The 12,516-nt window shown below is 41.8% G+C and overlaps 1 protein-coding gene across 1 annotated transcript in view; it reads right to left on the bottom strand.

Annotated features, from left to right (window-relative positions):
- PGM5 (phosphoglucomutase 5) overlaps positions 1 to 12,516 on the bottom strand; it is a 210,350-nt gene that overhangs the window by 60,228 nt on the left and 137,606 nt on the right. The window contains exons 8-9 of the mRNA XM_061425479.1: positions 5,546 to 5,681; positions 1,872 to 2,055 (exon numbers count right to left, since the gene is read on the bottom strand). Of these exons, the coding sequence (XP_061281463.1) occupies positions 1,872 to 2,055; positions 5,546 to 5,681 (320 nt within the window). The remainder of the gene's footprint in view (positions 1 to 1,871; positions 2,056 to 5,545; positions 5,682 to 12,516) is intronic.

The raw sequence follows: 12,516 nt of genomic DNA, 5'->3' as shown, positions 1-12,516 counted from the left end.
GAAACCAATATTCAGGGTTGAAGGGGAGGGACATGGAATAAATCAAAGGCCACATTTGAGATCCAGTTGAAGAATTAGCCTGATATGAAAGATTAAAGAGGAGTCAAGAAAAAAAGCACCCAAATGCTGAGGCCACTGAGGAAGAAACAAAGCAGAGTGTTAGTAGATTTAACAACAAAACAAATGAGCTCAAGCTTTGCATAAGGAGATCAAGTTCAGAACCTACCAATGACTAGACAACCCCTTCAAGGAACGGTTTTCAAGACTGCCTCATCGGGGAAGAAAAAACCTCTCAGGGATACTTTAGAAAGCATGTATTTTATGACTCTTGAGTTCTATGCAACAACAACAAAATGAGTCTTAGATTAGGGAAGTTTGTTCTGAGGACTCTGTATGAAATAGAAGTGAGAATATGGTACAAAACTGGAACAGAATTTTATCTGAGCCATGGAGGTTCAAGGATGTGCTGAGCTCCTGGCTTCACATCTCCAGGACTCACTGGTATTATTTTAGAGAGAATTCATCCCGTCTACAAGAAAGCATTCTTGTGCAAAACAAATCATAGCCATGAAAGATGCATGGTGCACTCCTTGTGTAAAGGCTAGGAGTTTTTGTATATGTTATTTCATTCTATTTCTAAAACAGCTCTGTGACACAGATGTTTTACAGATGAGAAAGAAACCAGAGACCAAAGAAATCTAACAACTCTTCCAACTAGTAAGTGGCGGGAGCAGGATTCAATTCTGGGTCTTCAAACTTCTTCATGACTAGTTTTTCCACTATCCTACACCTTTCTAAAGTAAGACTGTGATGAATTTGTCCAGCTATGGAAGGCCTTCTAGAATGAAAGACTGACATTTTGACAGAGATGAAAGATCACTGTAAAACTAAAGCAGACTAGACTGAGAATACAACAGAGTATTCTCAGAATACAGAATAACAGGAGGGCACTAGGCTTTGGAACATCAGCAAGTCAGAGGACCCTAGGACAAGGACTAGGTATAAAACACCAGTCAAAGTAAAAACAGCAATATCTACCATTATATCTAGTCCCCTCAAACTACAGCATCTGATTTATTTTGTTGTCTGTAGTTGATGAAGCATGTATAAGAAGGTAAGAACTGGGGAATTTTATAATGGAACTTTTCTTAACATTACCCAGAATGTCTTATTCAGACTATAAATGATAAAATATGTTCCCAGAGTGACCAACATTGCCAAAATCGAGAAGAAAAATAATTGTAATTGCTTTCCATGTCTCTTACACAATTCACAGAGATGAGATCACAGAAGAAATTGTGGTTGATTTTGCCACTTATCTTTCATGATACTTCTCAACCACAGATCTTCTTTTTGGGTTTGTGGGGCAAAATTTCTAATTTTTTCTTCCCCTATCAGGAGCAACAAACCCATCTGGCTAAGCTCCCTTCATTCCTCAAAGACGTAAGGTAATAAAAGGTGAACCATCCCTGCACCTGCGGGTCCCAAGGAAAAGCCTTCTGTTGTTCTTGGAAACTTTTCTGAATCTGTCACCCATCATGGCCGCTACATAGAGAGACTCAGGCTGCAAGTATTTCAGGAAGAAATGTTGAGTCTACATATATTCATGGTGTTGAGGCCTATCAGTTACCAGGTGGAAAGAAGACTGGACAGAGAGCCAGGGCCCTGTGTTCTAATCCACCCACTGCCATTAAGTAGGTAGGTAATCTTCACCAAGGGCTTTCCTCTCCGCTGGCTACAGGGCTCTCATTTATAAAATGAAGGGATCACAGTAGACTGTCCCTGAAGACCTCTCCGGTCATAGGACATTTTGCATTTCCCCCGGTCTCTCATCATTTGATAACCTGTTCTGGCAATGTCCTAGCAAGTACCTGTTTCTTGGTCACGGTGCCATCCACAGGGTCCACGTATTCAAAGCTGTCTGTCTTCGCCACACTGTACACATGGCTCCCCACAGCAAACTGCTGGCCGATGAAGGACTTATCTGTGAGCAAGGCTTCCAGGTCCCTCATGATGTAATAGGTCGTCTTGGGCTCTAATCCCTCATAGTCAAACCTGGTGAGGGGGACAGGACACAGGCTAAAGACAAATCTAATCAGAGAAACAGCAGCCAGGAGGGCCTCTCAAGTTGTCTAATCACTGGTTTTGTTTCCGTGGAAGAACAGCACAGAAAAGCACCCACAGCTGGTCAACCTCTTCCCCCGGTCCCTCACTCATTCCCCACACAGCAACAGCAGCATCCTGTAAACATTAAATCATGGCCATTCTTTCCTTTGAATCCCTCCAAAAGTGCCCATCATCTTGAGATTAAGATTTAAAACACTAACCACAGACTATAAAGTACTGTGGGATACGACATGCCCACCTCCTTGACTTGGCTATGTCTCACTCTGGCCCTTGTTCACTATGCTCCAGCCATACAGGCCTCCTCTCCAGTCCTCAAAGATGCTCCACCCTCTGGGCCTTTGCTCTTGCTGCTTCCTCTCCCTGGTACAGTCTTCTCCAGGCTATTCCAATAGCTGATGCATTTCCTTCCTTCAGTTTTCAAATTTACTGTTACCCCTAGAAACACTTTCTCTGACAAGACATCTAAGGCACCTCCCCTCTCTCTCTCCCCATCGCTCATCATCCTTTACATCTTCTTTTGGTAGTTACCCCAATCTGTATTTGCTTTGTTTATATATTAATTTACTTATTTCTTGTCTTTGCTCATGAGAACTGTAAGCTCCAGGAGGGCAGAGATCTACTCTGTTTTGTTCTCTCTGTTGCTTCTGATAAGTAGTGGGTTTTGTAAGCACTGGAATGAATATGGGAGGAGGTGAAGGCAGAAAGGGAGGAGAGACAGGAATCAAGGCAGGGAAGAGAGATGGGGAAGGGAACTCAATGTACCATAAAATTCTCTTGGAAACTTGGAAGATATATTACAATTGTTCCATTTAAAAAAAAAAAAAAAGGTCCTTCTAGCCAAGAACATCACATAGAACAATGGGGCTGGAGGTGATTAGAGGGGGAAAAAAGACTAAAAATAACACCTATCTCATTTGTTGTTGCTGGGTTTAAATAGGATAATACATACCAAGTAGTTGGCACAATGCCAGACACTGGTGCTTAAAGCTCTTACTTTTATTCTTAGTCACTATCATGAAGAAACTATAGGGTCTTTCCCAGTGTCAGATGGGTTTGACCAAGTCCTAATGGCATACTAAGGGAGGTCTGTTTAAGAAGGAAACCCTAGGAGGGGCAGCTGTGCTCAAGTGATGGGATCTCAAATTTGGGGCCTCTTTAACACAGGAAAGGTGAGTTCTCAGAGTGAACTAAAGAAGGAAGATCTGAATAGTTGACAGTTTTTCTCCACCCAAGATCTTTTGAGACTTCAGTAAACATCAGGTTATTGACCAACATGGACTGATAACCATGTCTAACAATGGGTCCCCTGCACCTACATCCCCTCCTTCTTCTATTCTCTCCCTCCTACAGAAGGTGTGTCCTCCCAGCCTGAGAACAAAACAACAGGGAATGCTCTCAGAGCATTCTTTCTCAGCTTGTGCTCTAAGCCTAGATTCTCTTTATCAGTAGTTTGTTGGGAAGGTAAAGACCCAGCCAAGCAGAAAAGGGCACGAGGATGGGATAAGAGGCTCTAGGAGGAGATAGAGAGGCTCTGAAAGAGTCTGAGAAGTTGAAAAAACACACAAATGTGACAGGTCACGCTCAGCCATGGCTGAGATCATCAGACCAGCTGCCCCAACACTCATCTTCATACACGAGCAAGTTCTGCCACAACTTCCCCTCACTCCCCCAAACAAGCCCTTCTGACCATCACCACTACCAACGCATGTTCAAGGAAAGAAATTTTACAATCGAGAATTCTTTCTGGGGCCCACTCATACAGGGAAAATCATCTAGGTTCTTCAGGCTCAGTACCAGTTAAACCAAATTTGATTGTCTTCTGCCCACTAAGAAAACAGGCTATAAATAGTTCTCCTTCACAAGCATTGCGACCTACCTTTCCCGGAGGCTGGAGGAAGTGTTTGCTTTCATTTTACCTACTCCCTCCTCCCTTTTTCTTTATCTCTGTGATCTCTTTGGACAGAAACCTGAATCATAATTGAACGCCCTACAAGAATTTATATCTCCACTGCATTACATTCTCTAATATGGTATTTGTTATGAAAAAAGTAATTATCATGTAAGCTCTTGGCCACAAAAAAATGAACTGTATCATAAATACACTTATCATAACACCATGTCTTCAAAATGCTGGCAGAAAGCTAGATAATCATTCCACAAATTATGAGGAACACATCCCTGACTCAAAGTGCTTTCACTAAGCCAGAGGTTGGCAATCAAAATTTATTTGATCAGGTTGGATTTTATGGCACAGCTTCAGACAATAAAAGGATTTTCTGTGCCAACTGGCCCCTCTGGTATGCCAAAAAAGCCCATAAGAATCAGGATTTGGGGCAGCTGTTAGAAATACTAGTGAATAAAACAAGTTCCTACCTGCCTTTACAGTTTTTATTTTATAATACAATGAATAATTTGAGATGATTTGCAGGCTGTCACATCCTTAGCCTTCTTAACTAGATAGGAACCAAGAATGTGAGGCTGTCTCCATTTCCCAGAGTACTGCAGCCTCTTTGATTTTAATGAGTAATATCGCAAGCCTTCTTATTCTCTGATGTTTATCTAAGTAAATGACCTCTTAAGAGAAGAAACAATCACCTTATAAGGGAAGTCTAAAGCTTTCTTTCTGTCCCTTAAGCTCTTGAAATGCAACCAAACCTCCAAGTAGTTAACTATTCATAAGCAAAGCAAATGAGGTACAGTGTCTGTTTTTAATACACTGAGAGCTGCTGAGACTACCCAAAGATTATCTGCCCTAATTCCACAGCCTTACAGTTAACATCTTTTAAGATCACTGCTCCTCCTAAACCATGGTTTGGTACTATTTATACATGAATAGCATCTCTAGGTACACATATCTAGCTGGCAGCCACAAGCCAAAGACTGCCCCCCTTGCTTACTTCAACAACAGGAAGGTAGTTGAGACTCCCAACCCACGAATAGTCACTATGTGGCCCATTAGTGGGGAGGTAAGACAAAGGATGGTAGGGAGAGGATTACAACAAGCACCCTGACCTGTGGCAGCTTCTGTCTCTTCCCCCATTTCCTTGATAAGTATGGGTGGAAAACCAACAAGAAAAACCCCTGGTCTGACTGTGCAACTTTTAATGGCTGCCAGAGGACCTTTCAAGGTTCTACAGTTCAAATTTCATCTCAGGACGGCTGCCCACTGTATAGGCACTGATGAAAAGATTACAGACAGGTGTCACCAGAGGTAGGGAAAGTTGTATCCTCTAATTTGGTACTACCTTGATACCACCCCCAACCACCTCTCAGGGGTTATGTGGCTCTAGCCTCTGCATTCCTCAAATCTCCCTGACAGATGCTACCTTCATAAGATTCTAGCCCCCGCCTTTTTTTTTTTTTAACTTTTCTAAAAGGAATTTCCTAAGGTCCATGTGGAGACCCTTAGCCTTCTCACCTGCAATAGTAGTGGCGGCCAAATTTGGCCCAGTGATCTCGGACAATTTCCTCCACACTCTGCTTCCGGGCAGCAATAATGGAGAGCCAGACCAAGACAGCCCAGAGGCCATCTTTCTCCCGGAGGTGATCAGAGCCTATGGGAGAAAGAAACATTATTCTGAAGATTTTCTCATGGGGGAAAAGTTAAAGCTAAATGAACTATTAAGACAGTTAGAACTTGAGTGTTATATTGAAATGATAGCATATATATTGATATTTATCTATTGTGTTAAATATATATCCCATAATATACTTGTGTTTCCAAAAATATGCAAGTGAAATTCAAATAACATCAGTTCAGTTCAGTTCAGTCGCTCAGTCGTGTCCAACTCTTTGCGACCGCATGAATAACCCAGCACGCCAGGCCTCCCTGTCCATCACCAACTCCTGGAGTTCACTCAGACTCACGTCCATCAAGTCAGTGATGCCATCCAGCCATCTCATCCTCTGTCATCCCCTTCTCCTCCTGCCTCCAATCCCTCCCAGCATCAAATAACATAAATAATATCAAAAAAGAAAACCCTGGAAATTGTTGAAAGGATCAGAGAGCCAAGCTGATGTCACATTTGACTAATGGTATTGTTCATTCAGCAAATATTTGGTGATCCTTAGACTACACCAAGCATTGAGTGAGGTGATAGAGATCCAGCAGTGAATAAGACAGCTCTTTATTCATAAAGCTGGAGTTCAAGTAGGCAGGGACAAGCAACAGAAAAGTAGACAAAAGAACAAGATGAATCAAACAAGCACAAGGACAGTGAAAAAAATTAAACTGGGTGATGCTGCCACAGAGCATGACATCAGCAAAGGCTGCTTTATTAGAGCAGCAGGGCTTTCCTAGAGCAGGTTGAATGGCACCCTATGTTCCCCCTGCCAAAGATATGCCACTGCTCCCCGTGGCCCGCCATGAACCTGTGAAGGTAAGCTTGTTTGGGAAAACAGTCCTGCCCATATAATTAGATGCTTAGATGAGATCAGCCTGGATTATCCAGGTAGGCCCTAAATGCAATGACAAGTGTTCTTAGAAAAAAAGACTGGGGAGAAATACAAAATAGTAGTTTATGTGAAGACTGAGGCAGAGAGTGGAGTGGGGTTCAGTTCAGTTCAGTCACTCAATCATGTCCAAATCTTTGCGACCCCATGGACTGTAGCCCACCAGGCCTCCCTGTCCATCATCAACTCCCAGAGTTTACTCAAACTCATGTCCATTGATTCGGTGATGCCATCCAACCATCTCATTCTCTGTTGTCCCCTTCTCCTCCTGCCTTCAATCTTTCCCAGCATCAGGGTGTTTTCCAAGGAATCAGTTCTTCGCATCAAGTGGCTAAAGTACTGGAGTTTCAGCTTCAGCATCAGTCCTTCCAATAAATATTCAGGACTGATTTCCTTCAGGATGGACTGATTGGATCTCCTTGAAGTCCAAGGGACTCTCAAGAGTCTTCTCCAGCACCACAGTTCAAAAGCATCAATTCTTCGGCGCTCAGCCTTCTTTATAGTCCAACTCTCACATCCATACAGGACTACTGGAAAAACCATAGCTTTGACTAGACAGACCTTTGTTGGCAAAGTAATGTCTCTGCTTTTTAATATGCTGTCTATGTTGGTCATAGCTTTTCTTCTAAGGAGCAAGCGTCTTTTAATTTCATGGCTGCAGTCACCATCTGCAGTGATTTTGGAGCCCCCCAAAATAAAGTCTCTCACTGTTTCCACTGCTTCTCCATCTATTTGCCATAAAGTGATGGGACCAGATGCCATGATCTTAGTTTTATTAATTTTAAGTCTTACCACCTTTTTCATTGAGAGTGGAGTTATGCTGCTATAAACCAAGGAATGGATGGAGCCACTAGAAACTGAAAGAGGCAAGAAAAGATTTTCCCCTCCAGCCTTCAGAGGAAGCATGGCTCTACCAAAACCTTGATTTGAGACTCTTGGCCTCCAGAATGATAAGAAAATAAATTCCTGTTGTTCTAAGCCACCCCGTTTTGGGTAAATTTTTGTGGCAGCCTTAGGAAACAAATACAGGGAGTCAGGGTTAGCCCCACAGGGGTGACGACATCTGATCTGATACCTGAGAAGAGTCAGCCCTGCAGAGATCTCGGGACAAAGTCTTCCATGCTGAGGGACAGCAGTACAAAGTCCTGAGGCAGGAAGGAACTGGGAAGCTTATTCCTACAGCTATTTACAGAGGTAGCTTGTATTGAGGCATTCACACAATGAAGCATGCCGGCTAAACACGTAGCTTCTTGTGCAAAAAGAACCCAGAGGAATGTGCTGCAGGCTCATTTAAGTATCTGTCTATTGGCCAATTGTAAGGTCTTCTGGAAGTGAATAAAGTCCTAAACACAAAGGAATGTGTTGTAGTGTAAGAAAGATAGTTCAACGGGGAAGGCATGAGGAGGGTTTTGGAATCAGGGTTTAAAATCAAACTTTGCTACTTCTCAGGTGTGTGAGAAGTTACTGCAAAATTGTTAACCTGAGTCTAGGGTTCTCATTTGTAAAATGGGGACACCATGGCCCATCTTGAGGGGTTGTCATATGAATTTAATCAAGTTTAGAGGGAAGGCTCTGGAGTCAGATTGTTTGAAGTTCAAATTCTGGCTCAGCCACTGACCTTTGTGTGACTTGCTGGCCTCATCTCTAACACAGGGAAAGAACAGCCCTTACCCCATGGGTTACTATCAAGAGGAAGTGACTAGATTATGCCTAGGTATTAAGGTGAATGACTGGGTTACCATAAGTGGTGGTGGTGGTGGTTGTTGTTCTTATTGGTAATTCACATAAAGCACCAACATGGTGCTGATTCAATACACACTTTGAGACCGAGTGTTCTCAGTTATTCACATACTTTTTATCCTCTGACTTTAGCAAACAGCAATGTCTTAAGAAAGAACTATGGACCGAGGTTCATAACACTATACAGGAGGTGGTAACCAAAACCATCCCCAAGAAAAAGAAACATAAGAAAGCAAAGCGGTTGTCTGAGGAGACGTTACAAATAGCCGAGAAAAGAAGAGAAGTGAAAGGTAAAGGAGAAAGGGAAAGATATTCCCAACTGAATGCAGAGTTCCAGAGAATAGCAAGGAAAGATAAGAAAGCCTTTTTTAAATGAACAATGCAAAGAAATAGAGGGAAACAATAGAATGGGAAAGACAAGAGATCTCTTTAAGAAAACTGGAGATACCAAGGGAACATTTTATGCAACGACAGGCACAATAAAGGCCAAAAACAGCAAGGGCCTAACGGAAGCGGAAGATATTAAGAAGAGGTGGCAAGAACACACAGAAGAACTGTACAAAAAAGCTTTTAATGACCTAGATAACCATGATGGTGTGGTCACTCACCTAGAGCCAGACATTCTGGAGTGTGAAGTCAAGTGGGCCTTAGGAAGCATCACTACAAACAAAGCTAGTGGAGGTGATGGAATTCCAGGTGAGCTCTTTCAAATCCCAAAAGATAATGCTGTTAAAGCACTACACCCATTATGCCAGCAAATTTGGAAAACTCAGCAGTGGCCACAGGACTGGACAAGGTCAGTTTTCACTTCAGTCCCAAAGAAAGACAATGCCAAAGAAGGTTCAAATTACTGTACAAACTCACTCATTTCACATGCTAGCAAGATTATATTCAAAATCCTTTGAGCTAGGCTTCAGTAGTATGTGGGTCAAGAGTTTCCATGTGTACAAGGTCAATTTAGAAAAGGCAGAGGTACCAGAGATCAAATTGTCAACATATACTGGATCATAAAAAAAGCAAGGGAATTAAAAAAAAAATCTACTTTTGCTTCACTGACTACTCTAAAGCCTTTGACTGTGTGGATCACAACAAACTGTAGAGAAAATTCTTAAAGAGATGGGAATACCAGAGCACATTATCTGCCTCCTGAGAAACCTGTATGCAGGACAAGAAGCAACAGTCAGAACTGGACATGGAACAACAAACAAGTTCAAAACTGGGAAAGGAGTATGGCAAGGCTGTATATTGTCACCCTGCTTATTTAACTTCTGTGCAGAATATGTCATGTGAAATGCTGTATGGATGACTCACAGGCTGGAATTAAGATTACCAGGAGAAATATCAACAACTTCAGATATACTGCTGATACCACTCTAATGGCAGAAAATGAAGTAAAGGAAGTAAAGATCCTCTTGATGAAGGTGAAAGAGGCGAGTCAAAAGCTGGCTTAAAACTCAACATTCAAGAAACAAAGGTCATGGCATCCAGTTTCATCACTTCATGGCAAATAGATGGGGAAAAAGTGGAAACGGTGGCAGATTTCATATTCTTGGGCTTCAAAATCACTACAGACAGTGAATACAGCCATGAAATAAAAAGACGCTTGCTCCTTGGAAGAAAAGCTATGGCAAACCTAGACAGTGTATTAAAATGCAGAGACATCACTTTGCCTACAAAGGTCAATATAGTTAAAGCTATGATTTTTCCCATAGTCACATATGGATGTGTGAGAGTTGGACCATAAAGAAGGCTGAGAGCTGGATTATAAGGAAGACTGAGTGCTGAAGAACTGGTGTTTTCAAACTGTGGTACTAGAGAAGACTCTCAGGAGTCCCTTGGACATCAAGGAGATTAAACTAGTCAATCATAAAGGAAATCAATCCTGAATATTCATGGAAGGATTGATGCTAAAGCTGAAGCTCCAATACTTTGGCCACCTGATACAATGGACCAACACATTGGAAAAGACCCTGATGCTGGGAAAGATTGTGGGCAAGAGGAGAAAGGGGTGATAGAGGATGAGATGGTTGAATGGCATCACTGACTCAATGAACATGAATTTGAGCAAACTCAAGAAGATAGTGAAGGACAGTAAGCCTGGAGTGCTGCAGTTCATGGGGTTGCAAAGAGTGGAACATAACTTAGCGACTGAACAACAACAACAAGAAATGGGACAAGGACCATGGGGTGGATCATTTCTTCCTTCAATAGAGTAATGAGAATGGATACTTGGGTTTCAGAGTTATGAAACATAACCCAGAAAGGAAGACCCAATGACACTGAGCTGTTTAAACTTTGAAGATAGACTGAAATAATACCTTCGTTAAACTAGACATCTTTGAGAACTTCTCACCAAAGCTATGAACCATTTATACTTCTTGTTACTTTTGCGATGTTACATGTTTTTCCTCAAAAAAGGAAAATATACAACCTTGAGAGGGCAATGAAAATCCTTAAAAGGAGAAATGATCAAGTCTTTGGCTCCTCCATACACCGGTCAATGGTCTGCTAGTGACACTTTTAGATGTCTGGTCGTCATTGCCTCTAGCCTGAGAAGACTTTGGGCTTTCAATTATCACAGCATGGAATGACTCTAGTCCCATCCAAGGAACTGTGCACACTGCTACAAAAATGGAAGAAATTCAGAGGATGCTGGGTTAGCTCCATGGCCTAGTGCCAAAAAAACAAGTCTAGGAAGCCCTGCCCAGTGGGATAATTTCAAAATCCTTCGTCCTTTTATAGCTGAAAAAAGTCACTTTCATTTACTGGCTAGAGAGAAATACCTTTTTGTTCTAAAACATGGGCTTTGCATACTCTGAATCTCCAGCTGGATTACATTACCTGGAGATAGACCCATGAGATGCTGTTGAGTCTGACATCTGATAGGATGTCATAATTTAGGGTAGAGAGACACAGAGTTATTTTAGCATGATCAAAAATATAAAAAACATACAAACTCACCTCAACTGTTAGCAGCCAACCACATAATAAATTGTGAATTGGCTTGGATATCCTCACTTACAAGTTAAACACTGCCAAGAGTCACAAGGGGTCAACGATCAAGTAAAATCAACCATGTTCTTCATAACTCTTTGAGGTGGGGATAGAAACACTGATGATTTGCAATTACTTGCACACGTTTCCACTGAACTCTCATAGTACATTAGAGGGGGTTTTGGGGAAACCTCTCCTTTTAATAACTTCAAGGCAAGTGAACTATAATGCCGTAACAGTGACAGATAAATTAAACAGTCAAACAAAGGCATCAGATGATTTCCTAAGACCCCACTATAAAGAGTGAAAAATGGAGGGAAGGTGTGCTCATACTATATATGACAGGACCACTAAACTTTATATTAAAAATGTTTTTATAAGTCAATCCGAAAAAGAGGGACCCAAATAGAAAACTGTTGCACATATGAGCAACTGTCAGACAGAAAAATATTAATAGTCAAAAACATTTGAACAAATGTTCAATCTCACCTCAGTCAAAGAAAAGTCCACAAAATGGAATCCCATTTGGGACTCTCAAATCAGCAAGGGTTCATCAGGGGCAGGGGAACACTTAGCACTAGCAAAGTACCAGTGTAAACATGTACAGTTTGGTAGGATAATTTGGCAGTAATGATCATGGCATCCAGTCCCATCACTTCATGGAAAATAAATGGGATAAAAATGGAAACAGTGGCAGATTTTATTTTGGGGGGCTCCAAAATCAATGTGGACAGTGACTGCAGCCATGAAATTACGAGACGCTTGTTCCTTGGAAGAAAAGCAATGACTAACCTATATAGTGTATTCAAAAGCAGAGACATCACTTTCTGTCAAAAGTCCATATAGTCAAAGCTATGGTTTCTCCTGTAGTCATGTACAGATGAGATAGTTCAACCATAAAGAAGGCTGAATGTCAAAGAACTGATGCTTTTGAATTGTGGTGCTAGAGAAGACTCTTGAGAGTTCCTTGGACAGCAAGGAGATTAAACTAGTCAATCCTAAAGGAAATAACCCTGAACATTCATTGGAAGGTTTGATGCTAAAGCTGAAGCTCCAATACTTTGGCCACCGAAAGAGCTGACTCACTGGAAAAGACTGATGCTGGGAAAGATTGAGGGCAGGAGGAGAAGGAAGCGACAGAAGATTACATGATTGAATGCATCACCGACACAATGGACATGAGTTTGAGCAAACTCCAGGAGA

This window comes from Bos javanicus, chromosome 8 (genome assembly GCF_032452875.1).
Source record: "Bos javanicus breed banteng chromosome 8, ARS-OSU_banteng_1.0, whole genome shotgun sequence".
NCBI lineage: Eukaryota > Metazoa > Chordata > Mammalia > Artiodactyla > Bovidae > Bos > Bos javanicus.
The sequence above is the reverse complement of the archived record's forward strand: the minus strand, read 5'-3'. Positions and strand labels throughout refer to the sequence as shown.